The 25,197-nt window shown below is 39.8% G+C and overlaps 3 protein-coding genes across 5 annotated transcripts; 1 reads left to right on the top strand and 2 right to left on the bottom strand.

The window, feature by feature from the left end:
* Positions 1 to 4,407: 4,407 nt before the first annotated feature.
* On the top strand, positions 4,408 to 7,010 carry cbx1b (chromobox homolog 1b (HP1 beta homolog Drosophila); the record flags this gene model as incomplete). Of its 2 annotated transcripts, none has more annotated exons than XM_083904120.1 (5): positions 4,408 to 4,462; positions 4,759 to 4,915; positions 5,111 to 5,264; positions 6,191 to 6,285; positions 6,869 to 7,010. In XM_083904120.1, the coding sequence occupies 5 exons, from the start codon at positions 4,408 to 4,410 to the stop codon at positions 7,008 to 7,010; spliced, it is 603 nt and encodes a 200-aa protein (XP_083760246.1). The 2 variants fall into 2 exon arrangements, with proteins under 2 accessions (XP_083760246.1, XP_083760245.1); XM_083904119.1 differs by having other exon boundaries at positions 4,414 to 4,452; positions 4,728 to 4,915.
* A 710-nt stretch (positions 7,011 to 7,720) lies between these two features.
* nfe2l1b (nfe2 like bZIP transcription factor 1b) lies at positions 7,721 to 17,810 on the bottom strand. 2 transcript variants are annotated; one of them, XM_083903900.1, is made up of 6 exons: positions 17,671 to 17,810; positions 15,856 to 16,677; positions 14,730 to 14,951; positions 11,545 to 11,634; positions 11,250 to 11,408; positions 7,721 to 11,108 (listed from the first exon to the last, which is right to left on the bottom strand). In XM_083903900.1, exons 2-6 carry the CDS (start codon positions 16,411 to 16,413, stop codon positions 9,735 to 9,737), a joined length of 2,403 nt encoding a protein of 800 aa, XP_083760026.1. In that variant the 5' UTR covers positions 16,414 to 16,677; positions 17,671 to 17,810; the 3' UTR covers positions 7,721 to 9,734. The 2 variants fall into 2 exon arrangements, with proteins under 2 accessions (XP_083760026.1, XP_083760027.1); XM_083903901.1 differs by lacking the exon at positions 11,545 to 11,634.
* Positions 17,811 to 18,375: 565 nt separating this feature from the next.
* On the bottom strand, positions 18,376 to 24,037 carry cdk5rap3 (CDK5 regulatory subunit associated protein 3). Its single transcript, XM_083904189.1, has 14 exons — positions 23,898 to 24,037; positions 23,585 to 23,630; positions 23,059 to 23,190; positions 22,456 to 22,556; positions 22,275 to 22,323; positions 21,874 to 22,052; positions 21,393 to 21,529; positions 20,994 to 21,138; positions 20,611 to 20,712; positions 20,008 to 20,089; positions 19,817 to 19,905; positions 19,302 to 19,507; positions 18,941 to 19,112; positions 18,376 to 18,717 (listed from the first exon to the last, which is right to left on the bottom strand). The coding sequence occupies exons 1-14, from the start codon at positions 23,901 to 23,903 to the stop codon at positions 18,652 to 18,654; spliced, it is 1,512 nt and encodes a 503-aa protein (XP_083760315.1). The 5' UTR covers positions 23,904 to 24,037; the 3' UTR covers positions 18,376 to 18,651.
* Between the last annotated feature and the right edge of the window lie 1,160 nt (positions 24,038 to 25,197).

Raw genomic sequence — 25,197 nt, 5'->3', positions numbered from 1 at the left:
GACTCGGAGGTTTCCTATGAGGTTAGTTTAGGTTGAAAAGGGTCACATACTGTAGTTCTTATCGCGTGAGTGACATCTGAAACTGCAGGTTATTTCCTGCTGCAGTGAAATTTGACCCTTTTCTGGATTGTAAGATGGGCTGTATAAAAAGGTTCTTTATATGATAGCAGCAAGTTCAAGCCAAAACCAGACAATAGTCCAATTATTGTTGATAGTCAGGGATGTTTCTATGGACAGGTCAATTGTTTCACTTCTGGAGCCGTTTTACTTAATGTAAATTTCTGTATATACTCACATGTAAGAAGATTTTATAATCCACATATGAATTCCATAAGCCTTCGTTCTGAATGCGGGGATCTTGGACCCGCACTGCAACAAACTCCTGAAGTACAGAAACAAAGTCACATTTACATATGTAAATACAGGCACATCATAACCATACTCCACACAGAGCTGTAGTTCCTGAAATGCTTGTAATCAATATAGGTATTAATCATATACTGAGTGTGACGGTTAATATGAAAAGTACAGGCGTTTCATTGCAGAAAAATATATATTTGTAGGTATTACTTGCAGAAAGCTGACAAAAGTCAATCTTTGTGATTTACTGAAGAAGAAAAAAAGGCAGCAAGTTACTTACATCGTCCTGATTGCTGTTCATCCTATCAAGTGCAGCACTGCAAAAAATAATAATAAAAAGCTATTGACAAGAGAATTCAATAATGGATAAAATCTCTAATTGTTGTTCCTATTCTATGTAGTTGTCATGAGTCGATGAGGCGTACCAGAAAAGAGTAGTTAGTCAGATTAAACCTACTGAGTCACTCTCAAAGGCATTTCTCTTAATCACCACCACACATAAAAAGTATTGAGAGCTTGTCCAATGAACACTTTGCAGCAATTTAATGAGTCTCTCTATATGTGTTTGTTATAAGTACTGCACACCCTATACAAGGACTACAAACACTTGAATCCACGTCAGGTGAACTGATTCTAAACTTGGTGAAACACATCTGTAGCAATGACATCATTGGCCTTATCTATTGAAATGCCACTGTGCTAATGTAGTCAGGACTGGCTGTCACTAAAAGTTATCTAGTGACCTGTTTTTGATTAACTGGTTAGTTTTACTGTTAAAATACAAGGATAAAATGCTTCCCCCGCCAGTAGATATAACAAAGCAGTAGTAAATAAAGAAGTACAGTACAGAATAACAATATAGTGCTAGTAAAATTGTTCACTGGAACTGAAACTAATTGTGTCCCTCTCCAGCCACCATCATGGATCACCACATGGGCCTGAGATCCTGCATCAATGTTTGTTTGACAATCACAGGAACAGACTCCAAAAAGACAACAAAACAACCACATACATAGAAACAAGGCGGCCACAGAAAGATGCAAATGACCACCAAGATAAATAAATGACACCAAACAGCCTTAAATGACAAATAATGACCGTGAAGAGACAAGAATGTCCACAGATGACATGGCTGTATCATTTATTGTCACCCTACTTCTCATATTGACTGTTTTTTAGCCAGAGCTCATGTAATGCTCCTATAAAGGGGGGCGTTCACTTTTTTGTGCTCCTGTCTCGTTGTTACATAACACGTTCATGCTTATCGGTTATTTCTGCATTAAAACACAACACATATTCTTGATATTATGGTATGGACTACTGATGCTCTTTAAACATGAATACCAGTGCAGAATTTGACAGCTTGTGTAGGATATAAACTTTCCAGTCTCCTCTTAATGTGTTAAGCAACTCTAAGCCACACGTATTAAAGTATTATTCCAAATTTCTACTGAGAGACACGTAAGTAAATAAGCTAAAAAGGGAGTTGTTAGTTTTGTTAGTACATAACAACACAGTATGGCTAAAAGCAGCGTGAGCTAAGGGCTATATTTAGTTAATTATAATAACTACTTACTTTCATGAGGCGAAACTTGGCTGCTGTGGTCGAATGACATAGACCGTTTACGACGTTGTTCTGTCTGTCGAGGTTCCTTCTTTATGCGAGAGCAAAATCCTTAAAAACATTGACTGGTTGTTCGGATCTGCTCCTAGCTCCATTTCGCAAGTCACAAGCAACGCACGCTGTGACGTCACGGAATGACGACTTCCGGGAGCGTGCGCACAGACGTAAGGCGGAGGGGGCGTGTCCTCAAATTCCAAAATAAAGGAAGATAGATGCATAGTCTGTTCTGGTGATATACTCTTTGTCATGCGTTTCACATATATAATAATAATACAAAATAAAACTATATCCCAATTATTGTTAGCTATTTGACCAGTGTATGGTGCAAAATCAGAATCTACTAATGTACGTACACAAAATAAATAAAAAGGCACTGGGTCAAAAAGCAGATTCACATAAAAAGTAGAAACAAACATTGCACAAGAATAAGCTAAAAAAAAAAAAAGGACAATACTTCATAAAGATTAAATCTTATGGCGGTGTTCGAATGCGACCGATTTATCGCTAGACGAGCAGCTTCTTCCCAGTCTCACATGGGGAAATGAATGGAGACAGACGCCGTCTGCCGGTCACCATGGCAACAGTGGTAGTAAAATACCTCCGTGTTCTTTGTCAAAAGCAAGGCACACAAACAAAAGACACCTTATGTGCAGTGTTTACTTTGGATAAGAAATACAAGAGATGTCTGTCTGTTAATAGCATTATTATTATATTATTATTATTTTCATTATTGTCATCGTTATTATGGGATGATCACGTTTACACGTTTTTCCCCCCCAAAGGAGAATAAACAAAAACTACTGTGACTTTGATAATACTTTAAAACATTAAAGTCATAGATGAAAGTACAATTTGGTATTAAATCACTGTACTCATGCATTTATCCATCCTGCAGTGACGCCGTTCCATTGATCCAGTCCAATATTTACTCACGCTCTGCTTTCACAGATCTGTAAATCATAAGCACACAGCAGCAGCAGCGGCAGCAGCGTCTCTGATGTAACCTGGATTGCCTGGTGAGTGAATCCATATGCTTTGGAATCTGCGAACCTGCGCGATCTCCGGGCAGCGGGCTGCTTCTGTTTTTTCTACCATTCCAGACGTAGGGCGGAAACGACATATTTTCAACACAAACATAAAGCGACATAATTACAGTATCCGTGCAAGACGAAGTATATCGTGTTGTTTATACATTTTAGTGTCGTCCGGAACCTTTACACGCCATTTAAATTGTAAGTCATTGAAAGGTGAGTTTGAATTTTCTGTTCCCCCTCCTCCTTCTCCTCCCTCCAAACGTGTTGTTTCATTTGTGCATGCATTCAATGGTAACAAGCCTGTGGTATTTTCACGTGGAGGGGCGGGGGGGGGGGGGTTGGCTTAAAATGACATTTGTGCCGAATAAATGGAAACGTTTTAACACAATTTGCTGGCTTTAGACGTGTTTATTGTCGACATGCATCCCTGGATGTTGCATTAGTTGCGAACGAGGCAGCAATATGGAGGAAAGAGCAGCTAGCCGCAAACTGGGGGTCTCTGCGAGGCTTTTGTCGTGCTGTGTTTTCTTTAGCTAGCTAACAGAAATGCCGCTTAACTGAGCATGCCTCGGTTTATTTTTGTACCACGACAGTTAAATATTAAATATAGCTTATTATTATCATCATCACTGCATCCCCACGTGAGACTGTACACGCTGTTAAACCGCCCACCTCCAGGTGTTGCAGAGCTTCTCGGTTGTTGGAGCGGGAAGCACCAGACACGGCCATAAACACTTCACAGACAGACAGCCTCCTCTGCATTACCAGCACAAAACACCCATCCACCTGCCGCAGATATCTTGTTGTTGAAGTTTAGCTTCAGTTTACCTCAGTGACATGTGTAACACTCCCACCCCACTCCCCCTTAAAGAAAATAAAAGATCCTATGAGTTTACACCATGTCATAAGATACATGGGTCATGGGCGATGCAGATTTGGCATTGTTGTTATAATAGAAGTTAGTTGAGACAAAATTAGAGTAGTTTGTGGATTAATCAATCAGCTGATGATCAATCAAGCAAACAAGGGTAAAACTGCTGTTCAGATGAGATGATTCCCTGCCTTTCTTTGTTATATCTTATCACAAACTCAATACTGAATATTGAAGCATTTGGACTGTAAAGTGAACCATGTAATATTTTTCTGAAGTGTTTGGTGTTTTATAACACCATAGATCAGCTAGAACAACAGATGAATTCACAAAACATCAAATAAGACATGGATTGCTGGTAATCTGCATTTGCCTCTCATTGTCACCCATGCATCTTTTCAACAAAATCCCATTCTCCAATGCTGTTTTCTCCTCTCTACCACATTGATTCCCACGCGCTTCCATCATGCAACAATCTTGACTTGGACCAGGAACCTGCTGGTCTCCAGGTCTACCTGATGAGCATGAGCCTGACTACAGAACCCTCTAACGATGGTCCCACTGTTACAGAAGGTTTAAAACAATATTACTTTCTAACATTTATTCTGTGTCGTATATATCTTGTCAATGTGCGGTAAGGTGTGTGTCAAGAATCAAAGAATGGATAAAGTATTGTATGTCACAATAAATGTTTGATGATTTTTTCCCCCCATTCATTTGTCAAGCATACAGAGAAACACGTCCCAAATAAATGTGAACATGTTTACTTTGCCAGTGAATCAAAGCACCAGTGGGCAATAAGAGTTTTCAGTTTCAAGGTCTCAGGAACAGGAACTAGCTGCTCATCACTTCTGTTTATTACCCACCAGAGAGCAAAATGACTTCCGTCGAGAAGAAGGACAAGAAGGCAGATGATGTGGCTGAGGAAGAGGAGGAGGAGGAGGAGTACGTGGTGGAAAAGGTTCTGAATCGGCGAGTGGTGAAAGGGAGGGTCGAGTACCTTCTCAAGTGGAAAGGCTTCTCTGAGTGAGTACATTTGCCGAGATATTATAATTGTATTTACAGATGTTTTATTAGTTCTGGCATATTGTGGCTATGTCACTTTTTCCACTCAGATATTGTGCGTCGCTGATAACGATGAATAGAATCGACTATTATAATATTTAACTGATGACTCAATTATGAAGTAAATACTGCGTTTTCTTGTACCGATCTCTGCAGTGAAGACAACACGTGGGAGCCAGACGATAATTTGGACTGTCCAGACTTGATCGCAGAATTTCTGCAGTCCCAGAAATCAGCACATGAAGGAAAGCGAAAGGGAGCTGGAGATGCGGAAGGAGATGAGAGTAAATCAAAGAAGAAAAAAGACGACGTGAGTCCCCACATCTTTATTTGTTTTCTTTTTTTTTATGTGGTTCTCACACCTTTATGTCGTAAAGCAAATGGTTATAAAAGGTGGTGATGTTATTATACTGGTCTTACGTCGATTTATTTTCATTATTAATTTTAATATTAGACATATGCCTCCTCAAAGAAACAGGACCAACAAAGATCATCATTTTAAACAAGTAGGGATTAGGGAAGATATCAGGATGTAGTGTTTCAGGGCCCCCTGAGTCTGTACCGTAATCTAAGTCTGATAAATACCAAGTCTGACAAAACACTTTTCCTTTGTTCACTATGGTGCCATTAGCCCATGATACGAAACAAGATAGTATTCCAGACTGTTTTTCTGCATTTTTCTGGACAGCCAAGAAACACTGATAAGACACAGAGCAGTCATAATAAGATGGGGTAGAAGAAGAATTGAAATAGGTGTTATTGTCGTTCAGGTAAAACTTAAACCTCATGATGGTAAGAAGCTTTTGGCTTCTGATCTCTCTGCGCCATAAAGAAATGACTTACTTTGGAATCAGTCAAGATAGTTCCCTCCTCCTCCATCACCCAATCGTCACACACCCAATAATAATAATAAAAACATTAACAAAACTACCTGACTGAATCCAAAAATCCAGATACCGTGCAATGGCAGACTTGTGTCCGTAAAAAATCCAGCATAATTCAGGACTTGACAATTCACAGACCAGTTTACACTCATACAATCATCGGCACGACGGATGTGGCACCCACACAAAGACAATATTTCTCAATAAAATACAGACGAAACCTTGTACTATTTCATTCAAGTTCAGATCCTAGCCAACAGTAGCCATAGAAATATAGAAACTGCAGATACTTTGCTTTCAAATGTGTTGTTTTGCAATGGCTCAAGGTTGTTTTTTGTTCCCTGATCCTCAGACAGAGAAGCTAAGGGGCTTTGCTCGGGGTTTGGATCCAGAGAGGATCATCGGTGCCACAGATTCCACGGGAGAACTCATGTTCCTCATGAAATGGTTTGTGCGAATCTTACAGCACATTAACGTTCTGGATGTTGAATGTGCCATTAACCACGTCTGCAGACCAGATGCGCGTCAGTGTAATTGTCTTTTTAGGGCCCGAGCAGCAGCTGGTGAATCTGCTCTGATTATTCTTTTTTCCCATCTTGGAGCGCACCTTTGAGGACGTTTGCCAACTTGGTGTTCACATCAGGACCTGTGAAAATTGGGATCTGATGAAATTTAGGGCGATTTTAAGGAAATCATAGTTGAAAACACATCTTCACATTTTGTGTTCCCACTAGCCATGCGGCCGGCTTCTGCCCAGACAGATGCCACCCCTCACTTAACGTTGATCTACAGGTTACCACGGCAACCATGCTAGTGGCCAAAATAATGTTTGCGGCTCTGTTCTTTAACCCTCTTTTTAGGTAATTGCGCCACCTGCTGGCAACAGGAAGTACACTTCAGTAACAAATGTTTCATTTACATACACTTTCAGGGTGTGGTCTACATTTGTTATACTCGCAAATATTATTGTGGCCTCGCTCTTATTGGTGTGTTCTAAAATTATACAACTAATTATAGTTTCTTTTAACAGGAAAAACTCAGACGAGGCCGACCTGGTGCCGGCAAAGGAGGCTAACCTGAAATGTCCGCAGGTTGTCATAACGTTCTATGAAGAGAGACTCACTTGGCACTCATATCCCACTGAAGATGAGAAAAAGGAGGACAAAATCTAACACAGGGTAAAAAAGGCAAACAAGAGTTTCATCATTCTTTCAACTGGATTTTTGAGGGGTGGGCAGTGTGCGGCAGAGACAAGCAAGACACCATCAGAGTCATTTGGTGTACTATCACTCATCTGATTCTACTTTTACTTTCTAAATGTACATAAGGTTCAGGTTTTTCTCGACAACTCTTTCCATTTGAACGAACAGATGGTGTTACTTTACAGTTGTGGAGTCATCCGGCGAAGTCAACATGATTTTAACATAGCGATGTTCCAGTGCTCGGTCATCTTGCTAAGATATTGTATCAGTGAGGTGATGATTTTATTTCATTAACGTGCCATTTTTTTTAATTCATCGGTGCATTTGAGGACAAAACTGTGCTCATCTTAGCTGTTTCCTTAAGACTTGTTTGTTGTACGGTTTTGAAGTCTCTTCAGTGATTTCATTTGTTCACTAGTTATATTTGTGGTGTTTTTCGTTGTGTCTTGCTTGTATCTTTCTGAAAATAAACCACTTTTTGTTACTGTGCTGTTATCGTTTTTAATAAGATGGGGTTATTATCTGTTAATCAGCCAATGTTTGGTCAACAAAAATGGTCACAAAAATGTGTGATTTAAGTCAGATTTTTACATTTAAATGTTTTTTTTTTGCCAGAGTTATCTGGACCGAGCACAAAATACCAGTCATGACAACTGGAACACAAGAGTCACGGGTGAAAATAAAGACACTTTATTAATCAATAAAAACAATATTTGATTGCCAGCAAATATCTCAAAACAAGGAACTACATCCAAACTCAAAGCAGAGGGTGAAACTAATGGAGACATTTGACAAATCTCATAAATCGTGACAAACAAACATGAAAATATTTACATAACAAGACAGACAAAAACAGTGCACTAAGTAGTAGCATTATTAAATAGTTGGTGTTGTACTGGGTTACACTGAAGTGAATGTTAACCAGAGTTTCATGCCTGAAAATCACATATAATGAAAACATTTCTCCTTTCAAAAAAACAATGTTTTGGACATCCTCTTATTTCCTGTTTTGCCTCATAAATATTCTAGCCTGATTCCTATCAATTGCAACAAGTGACCTGCTTTTTTTTTCTTTTACAGAGGGTAATGTAACATATATACTGACAAACTTCATTCAAATAGACAAGTAATAGCACTTCTACTTTGAGAACATTTTCCCCCTCAGTTCTCAAAAACCTTTTTTAAAGTGTAGATAATGAAATAGTGAAATAAAAGGCATTCAACTCAAAGTGGCCACAACGCTCACTGTCATTTTCACACATTCAAATAACTTATCTCACACAACAACTCGGCTCACTTTGTTATAAACACAAAAGGACTTGCTTTACAGCAGTTACAAATTGCCTCAAGTGGCTTTCAGTTGGCTATCATTGGCAAATACGTTTTCCTTAGAAGGGAGATATCGCTACACCACAGCAGTAACTAAGCCCGTTTTCAAGCGAATGCTCAAAATTGGGCAAAACCAAATCCCTTGATTTAATGTCCAACAGCCTAGAGTTGGTGGTGATCACACAGTACTCTCTGGAATTCCGGGCTCATCACAATATCTTGGACTTTTCTTTATGTTGATCACAGGCAGTGTGTGTGTGTGTGTGTGTGTGTGCGTCAACCTTTTTTAAATCAACTTAGAGGATGTAGATTTATGTAGAAGCAGATGTGTCTGGACCTATAACCTTGCTTATACTACAGATTATGAACAGTTACCGAGAGCCTTCCTTAACGCAGCTCTCATATTTAAACCTGCGGCAAAAGGACTAGCGATAGACACGGCAAAATGCATACAGCCAAGCCTTTTAAAGACAAATTACAGTGCTATGTATAATTTATAAGAAACTTGATACATTTTTGCAACACAGTGTGCCTCCTCTCTAAAACATCCATCGCCTCCCCTCTTGTAGGACTTTCACCTCAAGGCCTCTTTGTAAGCAATGGCCAACCCGAGAACACAGCCTCCGACTTGTCTCGTCTCAACATCCACCTCCCACATATCAAAGCCAACTTTCTTGAGGGCCTCTGGACTTGGATGCCACTCTCTATCTGACTCAAACACTGGAATCTGTGATGCAAACCCTCAGCATTAGAGTGTGGCGTGTAAGCATTTAAGATGTATCGAGATCAAGCCTCATAAAACCTTTGGTATCTTAACTCCAACCATTGATGCTGTTCTTCGCCTGAAGATGCAACTTAAAAGCTTCAGTGACTATGAAAATCACTAAAAGTCTCCAGGGTGGGATGTAATCTGTTAGTCCTTTAAAACCTTCAGTGCATAGGTACTCCAACCATCCTTGACGACAGTTCTTTTCCTCACACTTTTCTTCTTTTAAACTACAAACACTCTCCATCCTCAGTGGTTTGGTGCAAAAGGATCAAGAGCAGCTAAAACTTTTTTTCTAATAGCTCATTTTATGTCCTTTTTAAATCCTCATCTTCCTCGCTTATCGTCTCCCTCCCCCGTCTAAACAACGTACGCCCTCAAATGAAGAGCTACTTCTGTTTCGAAGTTTTTTCCAGGAAAATAAATGGAGGAACAGAATGAAAAGGGAGAAACTAATGCAGGAAGAGAAGTCAACAATGCCATTCTTCTACTCACCATAATCTTCTGAAAGGGAAAAAAAAGGACATCTCTCTTGCATCTGCAGAAATCTTTCTTACTGATTTAGCAAAGTGATAGAATAAAGAGCAGTTTGTCCCCCCTCACTTCTTTTTGTCTTTCTGTTTTTTCTCTGGCTTACGGTTCTGCTCAGCAGCCGCGCTCAGGCTGCGGGGCATGATTAGCACGCTGCCATCAGTGCTGTACTGGAGCGAGTACTCGGCGGGAGAATAGGGCCGGCCCTCCTCATCTCGTAGCTGAGTGAACACCTCCTGGTACAGACTTTGCATTTTCTGCTTCATCTGCCGGATGGAGCGAATGAACTCCATCTTCTCTTTCAGTAGACGGGCCTTGTCGCGCCTCAGGTCTTGGACGCCCTGCTCCAGGTTTATGATGGCGTCCAGTTTGCGTTTGCGGCAGTTCTGGGCCGCCATTTTGTTCTTGCCACGCCTGCGGATGTCGCGGATGAGAGCGAGCTGAGGTTCACTCAGGTGGTGCTTGGCAAGGAGCTCGTTGAACTCTTCAACAGGCAGGTTGATGATCTTTTCATTGGAGAAGGGAATTTTCATGGACCGGGCTCGGCGTTCGTCGCGGCTGGCGTGCTTGTCGTAAAAGTCGTGAGCAGGCTGAAGCTTTGAGCTCTGCTTGTCGCGGACAGTTTTCTTCCCGGCTGATATGGCGAGCTCTGGGTGCTCCGCGAACGCAGAGGAAAGCGGCAGGTTGTAAGTGTGATTGTGGCTGATGCTGTCGAGCTGAGGCAGGCCGTGGAACTGGGAAGGGTCCTGATAGCTCATACGACAGAGTTTACTGTACCCAGGCTGGTGACCACCAACAGCACCTTCTTCCGTCTCCGCGGTGGCTACCTCCGAGTCAGTGCTGTATCCCACGGCTCCTTCCTCTGAGAACGTTGCAGATGTTGAGGAGGATGAAGCTGCAGAGGAGCAGGACGTCTCGGAGCTGCTTGGCGAGGCTGGGCTGTGGCTCGAGTCGAGGGAAAGACCAGAATCCGAATCGAGCTCTTCTTCCAACTGGGAAGCTTGGGCCTGGCTGAAGCCCTCCTCCATGGCGAGGTCCAACAAGCTAATTTCGTCAAGCATGGACTCTTCCAACAAGGTGCTAAATGGATCGGGCAGGATAGGCGTGGATGTGACATTGGTACTGGAACTGTTTACGTGTGGTGGGAATAAGATCCCAGTCAAGTTAGTGGATCCAAATGTGGAGTTGATGTTGGTGGAGTTGGTGGAGGAGAGTCTGACCATAGTGGTTCTTGGTGTGATGCTGACAGGGTCCAACTGGGGGGTGAAAATCTGGGTAAAGTCTTGGCTGCAGCTGGGGAGGGAGGCCTGGTGAAGGCTGACATCCTGGTTTATTGGCATTGAGCGATTAGGTATTCCGAAGTTTCCCGATGGGCTCGACTCAGCTGTCCCACTATCACTGGTGGAGTTGCTGGGGAGCGAACTGTTGCTCACTTCCATTGCCTTCAAACAGGAAGATGTAGATTAGTGAAATCGACACGTATTGTGAAATTATTACGAGTTTAAATACATGTATATTATTAATTCAGTATTTCATTTGAGATGTTTGTACACAAGATTTGAATAGAAAAAGAAGGCACATACTTGCAGCTCCATGATGGCCATGATGTCTTGCCACTGCTGCTCAAGGTCCAACTGTGGCTCTGCTGGGGGCAGTGATGGTGCCAGAGGAAGGCCCTGAGATGTCGAAGGAACTTCTTCGCTGGAAACCGCTATTTCTCTGGTGACAGCCGGGGCTGGAAACTGAAAAAAAACTTCACGTGAATAAACACACTAATAACTTCACTGTTGTTGTTTTTTTTGCCCCGTAAATGTTTTTTTTTTTTTTTTTTTTAGTAATGTCACCCTTTACAATAAACGGCTAATTTTACGTTCTAACCTCTGATTCTTCTCCAAATGGGAAGGTGGCCTCCAGTAGCCTCAAACATTCTTGTAGAGACAGTGAAGTCTGTGAGCCAAGACCTGGGAGCTAAATAAAAACACAAATGTTGTGTATTAATATTATCCGAGTTATATTAAGGTGAAGTTGTTTTTAGTTTGAATTGTGTTCACTTGCAGCCATTATGTACTAACAGTATTTTATTCTTTTTAAAATACAACCTACAAAATAACGCAGAAATATGGAAGACGATTAGAAAACACACTAGTTAAGTCATGCTGTTTTTTTTATAATATACATAAAAGCATCCTCCAAAGACTGCATGTATATGATTGCATATACATACAGATATAAAAGAGGATGTTCCAGAATAACATATTGGGAGGAGAAATGCTGTGTACATTATACTTAAACTTTTTATATAGGAGCAGCTACAACAATACATCAGTTGTATAATGTATAGTGGCTATACTACATCGATACACTTATAAAGACAGAGGAGCTATTTTGGGGAAACCTTCTACTATATGTCCTGTAAATTCAATTTCTGCTTTCAGGTCAGCACGAAACAATCCTCGTTAAATACTTAATTAAAACATCACCATTAGAATTTATCTAAATGTTTTTCGTAAAAAGCCTGCTTTATAAAAAAACAGGCAAAATTTGCTACAACAAACATCTAACGAGAGAAGCACTCGGAGAGCACAGACCTCTGCCAAGGCAGCTCAGTGCCCACAAAATAACCCCTGCCGGGTCAGACAGCGAGTGTTCCAGTAACCAGTGATGGCGTCTACGGATCACGCCCAAAATTTAATCACTTGTTTCTGGTCCCATTGTGGACATTTCCTGAAAATGTCATCCAAATCCGCCCGTGACTTTGAGAGTTACTAACAGACAAACGAACTCAGACGATCAGACATAATCATAGTATGTGCATCACTAGGGGTCTGAGAGATTCCTGTGTTTTTATTTCGAGGATGTTGAAATTCACATACAGCAAATGTATCGATTCTCCTCCACACATTATGACAATGTTCTGCTCTGACACGCCGTAGCCTTAGTTAGCATAAATTCCCCTAAAATGCTCTAACAATAATAATAATAAAAAAACCTCAGTGCCATTTTATCAGCTATTCACTTGCGAGTAAATGCACCTGCTTTTAACACTACGGCCTTTGTGTTGCAAGCTACAACTAAGATATCTTTGTATCGAAAAAATAGGTCTTTGCTGGATTCAAATACATGCAAAGAATCTTTGGCGTCCATGCAAAAGGTAGAATATACAGTGGACACATCACCAGTCCATCACAGGGCCAACACTCAAACATTAACAACCACTCACAGTCAATTGTCCTCATTAACCTCTGCATGTTTTTGGACTGTGGTCCAAGGTTATTATTAATTTTGTTTTGACTATTTGTTTTTAAATCAGTTCTATGGCTGAAGCAAATAGTCAATTAATCGATTATTAATCAATTACTAAATGAATCGTCAACTATTTTAATAACCGATTAATCGGTTTGAACCTCATTATTTCCAGGTTTGACAAACACTGATCAACTGCAACTAACGATTATGAAAATAAAAATAGATGGAGCTCTAACTAGTTTGTTTTCATTGGTTTTAAGAGCGGATTTGCTAGGTTTTATTATTTGCAAATGCTTTGTTTAGTTCAGTTTTGGAGTATTTGCCAAGTGCAAGATTCAAAAAGGTCATAATAAGTATTGTGTCATAAAAACCCAACAAAAGACGCCATTTTAAAAATGTATTAGGACAAATCAGCAACCATCTCTGAATCAAATATAACAGTCGACAAGAAATTAGCCTGAAGTGCAAAATGTGCATAATACAGCTGAAGTTGGATGCAGTCAGTGTGCCAGGTAAAAATCAAATAGCCAACAGACAAAAGACACACATGAACATAACATAAATAATATGAAATAACCCTCGTGAGACAGATCACATTGCTTGTGAGTCACAAGTCTCTATCTCTCTGAGGAAAAACATGAGCTAAATTAAAAAAACAAATAAACCCCTAGACTAAAGGGTTAATTCACTTAGATGAACTGACGCAACCCAATTAACTATATAACAAATGTTATGTTAAACTTGCACAGGCTTAATAGCCTTATTGCATTTATCGATAATGATAATTTTATAATCACATTGCAAACAAAAACAAATTAAAAACATTTTATTAAAGAATGAAAATACAACAAAATTGCCAGCAGAGAAAAAATAAATACACTTTAATATGAACCCAAAAGGATTATCTATGTAATTGATTTACAATGACGAAAATTGAGCACATTTTTGCTACAATTTTAGTTAGTTTTAGTTTTGTTAACACACAATTCAGTTTCAGTAAATTATGTTTTTTTTTTTTTTTTTTTGGTTTCAATTAACGTTAAATGTTTTTTCCAGTTTAGTTGTTATTTTGTTAATTTTCGGTAACTATAATAACCTTGCTGTGGTCTAAGTCCAAGTGGAGAAAGCCCACACACGGGAACTCCGGGTCGGGTTTTGTTGCAAGGCAACAGTGCCAGTCACAACCCTAGCACAAAATTCTATTCAAGGCGTTTTATTCAAAAATTTGTAAAAGAAATAATAAAATAAAATGCAGAACAAGAACAAGAAAAAATACTTCTTTAAATTAACAGACACAGACAACTGCAGCCAAAATGGTGAAAGTCACTTCTCTACATTTACTGTAGAGAAACCGCCTACAGATAAGGCAGTTTGGTAGTGAAGCATGTAGTTCCTACTAAGGCATATATGCGTGTGTGTGTGTATATATATATATATATATATGTGTGTGTGTGTGGCTGGCTCCTCCAGTGGACACACCCAAGCTTTTCAGAGCAGAGACTGTTGCTGAATTTTACACGATTTGAAACCAGATTTTAAACACTTAGCCACCCTTTTTTAATCATTACAATTTAGTAACACTTTTTTCCTGTGAAGTCAGTAGAGGACCTGGAGCCAGCTATCAGCTCCCAGCTACCATTAATCAAGTATCAAGGCACATACTGTTCACCCACCTTCCACTGGACACAACACTGGACATGAGATTCTATTAACTCAGTGAGAAAGGCTTTATTTAAATAACAGTTTAAAAACGCTGTGCTGTACAAACAATAAAATACAGATATTTAAAAAAGATCACATTAGACAAGTCTACAAACCTGCTCGGGAATACTCTCTCCAGTCTCTCCATCTACTGGCTGAGGCCCCTGTAGGTTGACTCCATTCCTCCAGCTCTCTTGTTCCTCATTCCTGTCTTTGTTCTCCTGTACGTTGGGCTTCTCCTCCTCACTCTCTTTCTGACGGTTGCTGTAGTTGAACACTTCCCTTCCCGCACCAAGGTCAATGTCCTGTCGCCATAGGATGTCAATCAAGTCAATGTCCTAGAAAAACATATAGCAACCATTGAAAAATGGCCCTGTGCAGAGAAATGTTACTTTAATAACTTTGTAGACAATGTAAAATCATATTGTGACAATAGGTAAATTAAATTTAACATCGTTGGGCGATCTTATCTGATGATCTGATGGGTGATTTTGGAATGAGAACAAGGCAGATCATGTAACAGAAAACTGGTCAGATGATGCAACCATGACATAAACACTTTGGCATGGTGGTTATCATGTGATCAGAAAGATATATCGGTGTGACCCCTGATCTATTGATAGAGCTTTCCTATGAAGTTAGAAAATATTAAAATAAAAAGAATTATCACCAACCATAATAAACTACTGCATGGATTAAAAAGGAACAAGATAAAATGCAAGATAAAACATTGAATAGCTATACTTGCTGCTTTGAGAGAGCACATAAAGGAAAATGTCTCCTTGCTGTAAATTTAAACATCGCACTCAGATGACAACTTTAAATGTGGCAGAATCACAGCTGTAGTAAATGTGACTCAAGTGGTTCGACTAAAAATATCCGTCACGGATAGAAAGACCAGGGGTGTGGACCAGGGAAGATATCAACATGTGATTTGGCTTTATAATTTGTATTTTATGCTGATTTGGCCAAAATTGTGATTAAAGCACTTACAGAAAACAATATAATTGATCAATTAATCTCCTAATGTGTCTTAAATGAAGACATGTCTGGACGTGTCTGAATAAGATGTTTATCCAAAGGAGTAATTGTCACAATTCAGGCCACTAAAACTCAGCTATCAAGTAACAACTCATTTCCAAACCTAATTTCTGATCTTTGACAACATTAACTTTGAGCAAATGTAACAAAAAAGGAGGTCTTAGCCTCCTCCTTGAGGTAGATGCTCCCCAGGTGCAGTACCTCTTTTGTGAGGTCGTCGTTGCCATCCCTGCTTCCCTGCTCCTGGTTGCCCTCTAGAGCCACAGCACCCAGGCTGCTGTCCGCCGTGTTCAGGTTGTATGTGGATTCAGGTGCTCCACTTCCTCCCCTCATGGCCGGGTTGGCGTCAGGGTTGTTTACGTCCTCTAGGCCGGCCCCATTGTCCAGGGTGATGCTGGGGCTGGACTGGCTGCTGGCGGACACCACCGTCTCAGAGTCACGATGCACAAGCCAGGTATTGAGCTCAGTACTGGGCACAGAAAGGCGATCCAGCTGCCGCACCTGGTTTAACAGCCGTCTAGTGGTGAAGAAATGGTCCAGGTCCACACTCTTTGGATGGATGCCATAGCCGTCCAGCGTGTTGCGCAGGTTGTGAAACTGAGTCTGGGTGTAGGCTGAGCTAGGGCCCAGGATGATCTCTCTCAGTGGGGGAAACTGATTGCTGAAATAGCTGTCAACGTCCACTCGCACCCCGATCAGACTCAGAAGGATGGTGAACTGAATCAGGCCCTCTGTGAAGTACTTTTTCAGGTAAAGCATTTCTTTACAAAGGAACAAAAGGTGAAAGGAAAAACAAAAAACAAAAATGGGGCCAAGTTCCTTGGGTCAAGACTTCTGTACTTAACGAGGAAGGAGGATACATGAACATAAAAAGTGGGTTAAAGTCACAAAGGGGACAGGGTGTTCACCGGGGTTGTGTATGTTTAAAATGCATATAGGATTCCAAGGCTTGGTTTCCACTTCTACCCGAGTCCAGTCAGTGCTCACAGCTGTGTTCTTCATCAGGATTTCATCCTCCCACTCCTAGCAAAAGTGAGAAATTACATTTTTTTTTATTGCTCAACTGCAAACGACATTTGTACACAACAACCACGCAGCTTTCAGACACACACAGGAAGTCTTTTCCTACCTAAAACTGCATCAAGCACATGGATGATACAATTAGGGAAGAATCGGGACTAGCTAGCCAACTGCAACCACTCCATCCTCCCAAGTATAGTCAAGTGATGTCGACTCGCACCAGCGCAATGCCGTTTCATTACTGGAAATTCAGCAGAGCAGACGTGACGACCACACAGCTTGAGCAGGCATCTCCCCACCCTTGACAGGACGGCTACTTCTTGTGGGCGCTGCTGAAGGTGAATGAGGGAGTCGAGAAAGCTCGCTGGGCTGGCTTGCACACGCACCGTCGACAACGTAAGGTGGCGAGAACGGGTCCCTCCCTCTTCTCCGCCGGTTACGCCGTGAGCTCTAGGTTCTTTCATGTGTTTGAGAACCCGGTTGCAGGCATTTCACACGTATCACAGCCTCGTCGTCAGTGATAAGACGTGTCGCCTTTATTGGCAAATAAAACTTGCATCTCGCTTTCATCTACAAAGTGACAGGTACCTCTACTAGCATCAAACAATCTCCCTGGCAACAAGTTGTAAAAAGATGACTGACAGTCAAATTAGCCATTCGCAAACATCAAACGCGATGACGACACATGACTCCAGCAAGCGCCAGCCAATAGAAATACAGCATGGGCGGGACCTTACGGAAAACCGAATTACTATTGGAACTCGAGGCATTTATACAGCGCTAGCCCCATTAGCTTGTTTGTGGCTAACTACCGTAACAATTTAAGCTACTTTGAAAAGTAAGTTAAAACAACACCCTCATCCAATCACCCACACACAAACCATGTTCATAAACGCCTGGATCTGCAAATGCTGACCAATGCCTCTAATCACTGCTGTGACATGCTTCGTTTTGTAACGCAATAGTTAATTGTAAAGCTTTTAATATGATACTTACGTATGGATTGTTTCTTCATGCCCCAGAATGCGCAATACGAGAAGACCTGTAATAAAACCCCGTTTCATGAACACTTCCACAATGCTGTCACATTCAGCCTTTCCTCAGCAAATGGCCCACCGTGACTTGCAGATTTGCTAGCTGGCCCGGCTAGCCTAGCTGCGCCGCTTGACACCAAAACACGCTTCCACACTGGGCATGCGTAGAATATTCTAGTAGCAAGCTTTCATCAGCTGTTCTTAACATACAGGATACACTATTAAACGCAACAATAAAGGCCATTTACTGTTACTTTCTAATTTATATATTTTAATCGAACTAATTTGTGTAGTCTGTTGAAGTTCACAACTACATGCAGAGATGTAAAAGTAGAGGAAAGTTGTCTCCTCTCTGTAATGTACATTGATCAACATCACTGTAAATGTGGCTATATTTTTTTTTATTTATCCCCTATACTTGCACTAACACATATCCCAATATGTTGAGAATACAACATCCTTATCCAGACTCAGATAAGGAAAACAGGACTAATACACATTTACTCTTGTTTTGCCTGTTGAAAGCTACATGGGTCTTTAAAATAAAAATAAAAAGCTTGAGGAAATTATTAGGAAATAACAGAAATATATGCAAAAAAATGCATGTGTGGTTTTTGATTTTTGCTTTTATTCATTATAAATACTTGGAGGTTGGTGATGAGGTTGTTTTATGGGTTATACCAAACATCTTGTAACAGCTCCTGTTATCTTTCGTTTGTTTTTTTGTCTTTTAAGATATTTATCAATTTCTGCTCCTCTCTCTTCTCCAGACTCTTTTTCTTCCACGTCATTCTATTGAAAAACTTTATATGATTTGTAAAATGTCAAATGCTATTTTAATTAAAGAAAATGTATGTAACACAAAGACTTAACCTTAAATTCCACCTTTATTTCTCCTTGTAGCTCATGACAAAATATTTCTTGTGAGTGTCTGAGAAGCTCACTATATATTAACGCCCATCAGATTGACAGGCCTGTTGTGGTATCGCTTTGAAATGTCTTCTTCAATCTGTAAAAAACAAAGTTCACAGTTAGCTATAATAGCAAGGGTATAACATATACTGTTAATTATCATTTTGTTTGCATATATTCTATCTGATCCTCAACTGTTATTGTCCAAAATGTAATTAACTGTGGCTGACATTTGTAGAATCTAAGTCTACCGCCTCACATTTGCTAAACTCTTTAAGATTTATCCTGTGAACATATACATTAAAACAGTAATCCAATACCAGTTTTTGGAGTTCTCGGGTGCACCCTGCCAGCAGGTCGACACGAGGCTCCAGTCTCGACTGCTCCTCTAGGGCTTCCTGCCTCTTCTCGGCCATTGTAGCACCCTTCAGAACCAAAATGTCTGCCTGCTTCAGCTTCTGTCTCAGCATCTCTGACACACGTTCAACATACCTAAGAACACACATTTTATATAAATAATAATGACAAAACATACATGTGTCACATTGAGGAGTTACGCAATGTTTTTGCCCTAACTGTGCATGCTATATTTCTGCATTGTTAAATTTACTGAGAAGTTATGCACAATGACGAATGTTTAAAACTTGATGCCATGAACATCGGTGAGTGACTGCAGCGTACCGAGGCGAGGCCTGGATCATGAACAGATGCTGCATGCGGAGAGTGGTGAGCCTGCCCAAAAGGTCCTGCACTTCAGCCAGCATCTTCTGGATGTGCTCATGGGTCTGGCCTTGGATGACAGAAGGAGCCAGCTGGAACTGGCTAATAGACACCACATCTCCCTCTTCTCCCATCTCGCTGATGCGCTGGGTTAGGAACACTTCCAGCTACGCAAACATATAAAACCACTGTCACTTTTTTTGGGATAAATATACTAATCTGTCATTCAAATACGAGCATGTGTTATTCAATAACTAGTTAACAAGTGCCTTAATGAAAAGGAGGTGCTTATCAATGCAGACATTGAGGCACATGCATCTGGAATGAATCTAGCATAATGTTTGGTTCTGGGTAGGTGACATAGAGATGCTCAGTTAATCCTGGGTGAGTTTACCCCTGTACACTGATAACGTAGGATGGATGTAAAAACTAGGGCTGAACAGAATTTGGGAAAAAAACATTTGTATACTCCTTACCTCCATGAGCTCATCAATGAACTGACTGCGGGACTGAGAGTTTTCCAGCAAACTTAAAGCATCCTCTCCTCTTGCCACACCCTCAGGACCTAAAAGGTGATGCACTCATTTTTAGCAAACAGAAATTCAACAGCTGAACACAAAAAAGTTTAACTGGAGGCATAATGAAGTGATTTTTTTTAAATACTCACAGCCTGTGCCCACATCTAGAATTTCGATTTCTAAGGGAGCTGCTTCACTGTCACCCCAATTAATGGTGCCTGCACCAGTGTCCTGTTGAGGGAAACAGATATTAACATACTTGGGTAGTAGTTAACATTTTTCTCAGACATACAAAGACCCAAACAAATTAACCTCAAAAGGGCCACAATATCATGAAAGACCCCACACCACCCCTTAACACGCCTGCCCTCAGGCAGACGATACAGTAGAGCGAAATGTAGGACATCAAGGCTGAAAGATAGCTTCTACCCCCACACCATAAGACTACTTAACAGCCACAAACCACTGCCCCTTCCACCCCCACATTATCAACAAAAGATACCACTCTCTGCACTTTGTAGAATAATGTCTACTTTCTGCAATCATGTAGATCTTTTTTTGCACTTGTGTGTGTATATGTGAATTAAATTGCCCATATTTTTTTTCTGTAATTAAAGTAAATAACACTGGTTGATAGGGAGTTTCTTTTTGAAGATGCTGTTCTTAATTTATCGTCATGTATACATATTTAAATAATATAAAGGTCAACAATGACAATGTATATAACATCAAAAATATGAGGTGTCTCATACCTCAGAATTTGGCTCCAGACTGATACCCCAGTCTATATCATCCTCAACAGTGATGGCAGAATCCACAGCATCTGCTCCTTTGCCAAAGTCGCCCCAGTCAATCTAAAGCAGATTTGATAACAACAAAAAACAGGAAAGTATTATGAATATAATAAAAAAAATATTATATATATATCTTATAATATATATATCTTATATAAGTAAGAAAAGTTTAAAGTTACAAACATTTCAATTTAAATTAAATTTGGGATGGTGGGTTAAATGCAGAGGAATTTCCCTACAGGGATCAATAACATACCAAAAAGGGACCTTGGATCTAACACAGTATGTTATTGTAATTATGACCCAAATGAATGCTTAATGTAATGTACAGTAAAACTAACCATATCCTCAGCGAGTGTCTCAGGAGAAACATCCTCCCCAACTGGCCTCTCAACCACAGTGGGCACATTCCCTGTTCTCCACTCATAAAAGGTTGTGTTTCCTCTCTTCTGGGTAAATGTCAGAACAGGCAAGACTGGATCAGACCTGAGAGTAACAGGGGAGGTGAAATTACATAAACAACCCAGAAGGAAATAAAAAAAAAACATTCCCATGGTTATACAGTGTACACAATTTTCTTCATGATTTACACTAAGAATTAAAATTTTAATCAATGTTTGTTAAATAAAAAAGCAATTATTTCATGCAAGACTGAACCTCTCAGTGTAAGCCAGATAAAATAAAGGAAATAGAATTGTAGAGAGACAGAAAAATAGATGCCTTTTTAATTATATACTCACCAGTTGCATACGAAGTTTGTGAAAGCAATATAAAGCTGGATTTGCGCTTCTAATTTTGCTGCATCCTTCCCGACTTCCTCAAGAACTGAAGGTAAGTCTTTAACCAGGGCCTGAAGCTCACGAGCCACATTTTCTCCCTGGCAGAAGAAAAAGTAAAATCTGATCAATCAGCATGTGACTTATATACACTAAATGGACAAAATTTAGACCACAGCACTGCAATGACAACATTCAAATACAGTACTTTAATATGGAGCAGGTCCCCCTTTTGCAGCTATAACAGCACCAAACTCGTCAAATCATGTCTTTTTAGTGTTTACTTAGAAAAGGGTCTTCTTCAAACTGTTGCCACAAAGTTGGAAGCATAGCATTGTCCAAATACTTTTGTCTGTTTAATGTATTTCAGCTACCAAAATGTATGATATTGCAGTGAATGCATTTCCACATATTTCCCTGCTAGTGTACATATGTTTGCACTCACTTTGATGCCATACTGTTTGCAGGCAACATAGTATCGTTCCCTCAGATCTGCAGCTGAGCTCTGGCACTCGACTTCCCGCCTGCTCAGCTCCTGCTGTAGCTGCTGGGCTCTGGCCAGCTGCTTCCTCAGAGCCGGCCCTTCATAGCTCACATTGCGAATCAGCAAGCTGGCCACCTCCGCTGGGCACACAGACATTCACTTTTTAAAAAAAGTTATTACATAATTTTGTACATTCAGTTACTTTGTTCAACTAGATGAATGCAATTTCTCTGTATCATATAATGACAATTATGCAAAAATAATGTGTAGATCACAACTGTGGAGTTGAGAAAGAAATGATAAGTCTAATTTACATGTTGGCATATTTAGGTTTCCTTTATTGTCACATGATATTGACTTACCCAAGTAGATATTATCTGCCTCATAAAGGGTCACAATCTCCTGCCAGTCCTGTATAATCAAAAAAAAACACAATTCTAATCCAGATCTTGAGATTGCTTAGTTTCATTTTTGTTCAGACCACCTTGATAAGGAGTGGCATGCTGTGTGACAGACAACAAACACTTGTTAGCTTCTTCTCACCTTCATCCTTTGAGATGAATATCTGCCAAAGATGTTCTTGGAGGAAGCCTCTGTTCCCTTCAATAACTCAACTATCCTCAAGCAGTGGAAGTAGTGAATATCTATCAATGAACCAAAACAAAATATTGGATTATTACTTGCATATGAAATACAATTAAAACATTCTGAATTACTACAGTTGAGGGATAAACCTACAAAGTGACCTGGCCCAGTGCAAATGCTAAGCTTCTGTTTGTCTGATAATATTTAAACAAAAATAATTTTACAAGATCATTTAACAACACAAAAATGTTTGATTTCAAGTCCTCAAAGAATCCCCAATAGGTTTAAAATATTCTTTCTATCTGTTGTCTTGCAAAAGATTTTCATGGTGTTTCCTAAATTGCAGTTTGACCTGGAAGGTGCTTATCTTTTTATATGTAAATGTAATGGGAAACATAAGACAACATGTTTTTGTGTAGAACAAATTGGTTTGTATATTTTCAGTTGTTAAATGAAGTCACTGATGATTCTGGAAATATCTTCAAAACTGCTAATTTCTGTTTGATAAAAAACAAACTATTAGTTTTGATTAATGACAGTCTGGGCATATGAGGGACGTACAGGAACCAGACAGAAGCTGTGTAATCTCCTTGTTCTCTGGCATGTCCTGGATGGCAACATTGATCTTCTCTCGGATTGTTTTCACTGCATTTTGCCACTTGACATTACAGTGACGTCGATCCAGCAGCCAGTCTGTGGACACAGTAGTTCATATGATGTTAGTGGGTTCACAAATTCAATCAAAAGTTGTATTTACACCTGCACAAAAAAATACACATTTGTCCTCTCCTAGCTAATGGCTAGATACTTTGTTATTAAGAGAATGACTAACATTTGTATTAAAAGAAAATCAAAAAGAAAGATTTTACAAAGTGTGTGCATCATCTATTCTGCACTTGTTTTGTATCTATTTGTTCAATCACTTTATTAGGAACACCTGGACACCTTCATATAGCTGCCTTATTAGCCAGACATGTGGCAGCTGTGTAATGCAACGTCAAACATCAAAATAAGGGGATATTTTTGGATATTTTGGATGTTGAATAAAAACAAACAGTCCGTTTCCTCATAGTGTATTTTGCCTTACCCAGAAGCTTGCTGGTCTGAATGTCAATGGGAAGGTTTTGAATATTCTGTTGGAAGTGAGAACACATTACAAATCATGAGTGACTTACAATGCATTACTTATTCTCCAAGAAAAACCAAGTGCATTAGAAATAAACGTTATATCCTTGTACAAATTGTTACGTCATAAGAGCTTGACAGAAAAACGTTATCTTTAACTTAGCTTCGCACACAAACAAGTGCTACTTATTTTTCCATCTAACTTGGCTCCTCACTGTGACAACAAGCTAACGTTGGCTAACAGGTTGATACGAAACCGGAATTATCCAGCTTACCTCCATTATCGCTTCACCGTATGACGCAAAATGGCAAGTGCTTCTTTTAGTTTATGGCTTCATGTTGAATGAGGTTCATTAAAAAAGTGCATATCCAACCAACAGCATACGGACATTAATCTTGACGTAGTGGTTCCTGTGTTTACGACACGTCACAAGAAGGAAAACCAGTAAACGCAGGCAGTGTTGCGTAGTTAACGCCAGTGACCAATCACGATTCAGTTTACTAACGGCCGAAGCTGAGTGGTCAATATGGGTGATGCAATTATAGAAATCGTCTACAGAGGGCGATGTTGCTTATTTAAAGCTTAGCCCATGACAGACAAACAGATAGATAGATAGATAGATAGATAGATAGATAGATAGATAGATAGATAGATAGATAGATAGATAGATAGATAGATAGATCGACAGACATTTTATATACATTTTTATATATATATATATCATTTTATTGTCCTCTTTACATACTTATATATTTATTATATATTATATTATATATTGTCATTATTTTGTCACAATTTATTTTTGTACACTTGCTTTGGCAGTGTAAATGTATGTTTCCCATGCTAATAAAGCCATTTAAAATGTAATTAGATATATTGATACATAGATATTACAAACTAATATAGAATGAAACTATTCAAACAAAGTTCAAGTGAACCTGAACTGTGTACTTTCACTTTGTTACAGTCCACTGTACCAGCAGCCAGTTTTGGAAAAGATGTTCAGATCTGTTACTGATAACAAATAACAAAAATTCCCCAAGTTTGATATTAGCTAAGCAGCTCAGCACAGCCATTAAACCCCAGCAGAAGCAGACACAGGGCCTCTCAAGGGATCCCAGGTAATTTGAATGGTCACTAAACTTGCAAAGTAAGCGTCTGTGATTTTGCAGAACTCATGCAAAACACTTTGGACTCTCATATAATTGAGATGATCTTGCAAAGTCTACAGTCGTCTCACCTCTGACTTCTTTTGTCCAACAAAAAGTGATTACACCGACTTGGAGCTGGAAGCTTAAAGATAACATGAATCTAAAATGACAATTAAAAGAAGGCTTGGTTTCCAAAGTGACACTGGCAAAGGTCATTTAGGTTTTGTTTTTCAGCTGCTCAACCTTCAAATTCAAATTACTGCCAGGAACCTGGCCTGACTGAAGCTGGTTCTGAAGGAAGGTCTGTCTGAAATCACGTGGTTGCGACATATTCTCAGCTGGGCGGTCTTTAGGTGTGTGTGTGTTTGAGTGTGTGTGTGGAGGAGGGTGTGTGCTACTAGAATGCTGTATGCAACGACAAGG

This window comes from Microchirus variegatus (genome assembly GCF_963457635.1).
Source record: "Microchirus variegatus genome assembly, chromosome: 17".
Lineage (NCBI taxonomy): Eukaryota > Metazoa > Chordata > Actinopteri > Pleuronectiformes > Soleidae > Microchirus > Microchirus variegatus.
This window is presented reverse-complemented; position numbering and strand designations above follow the sequence as displayed.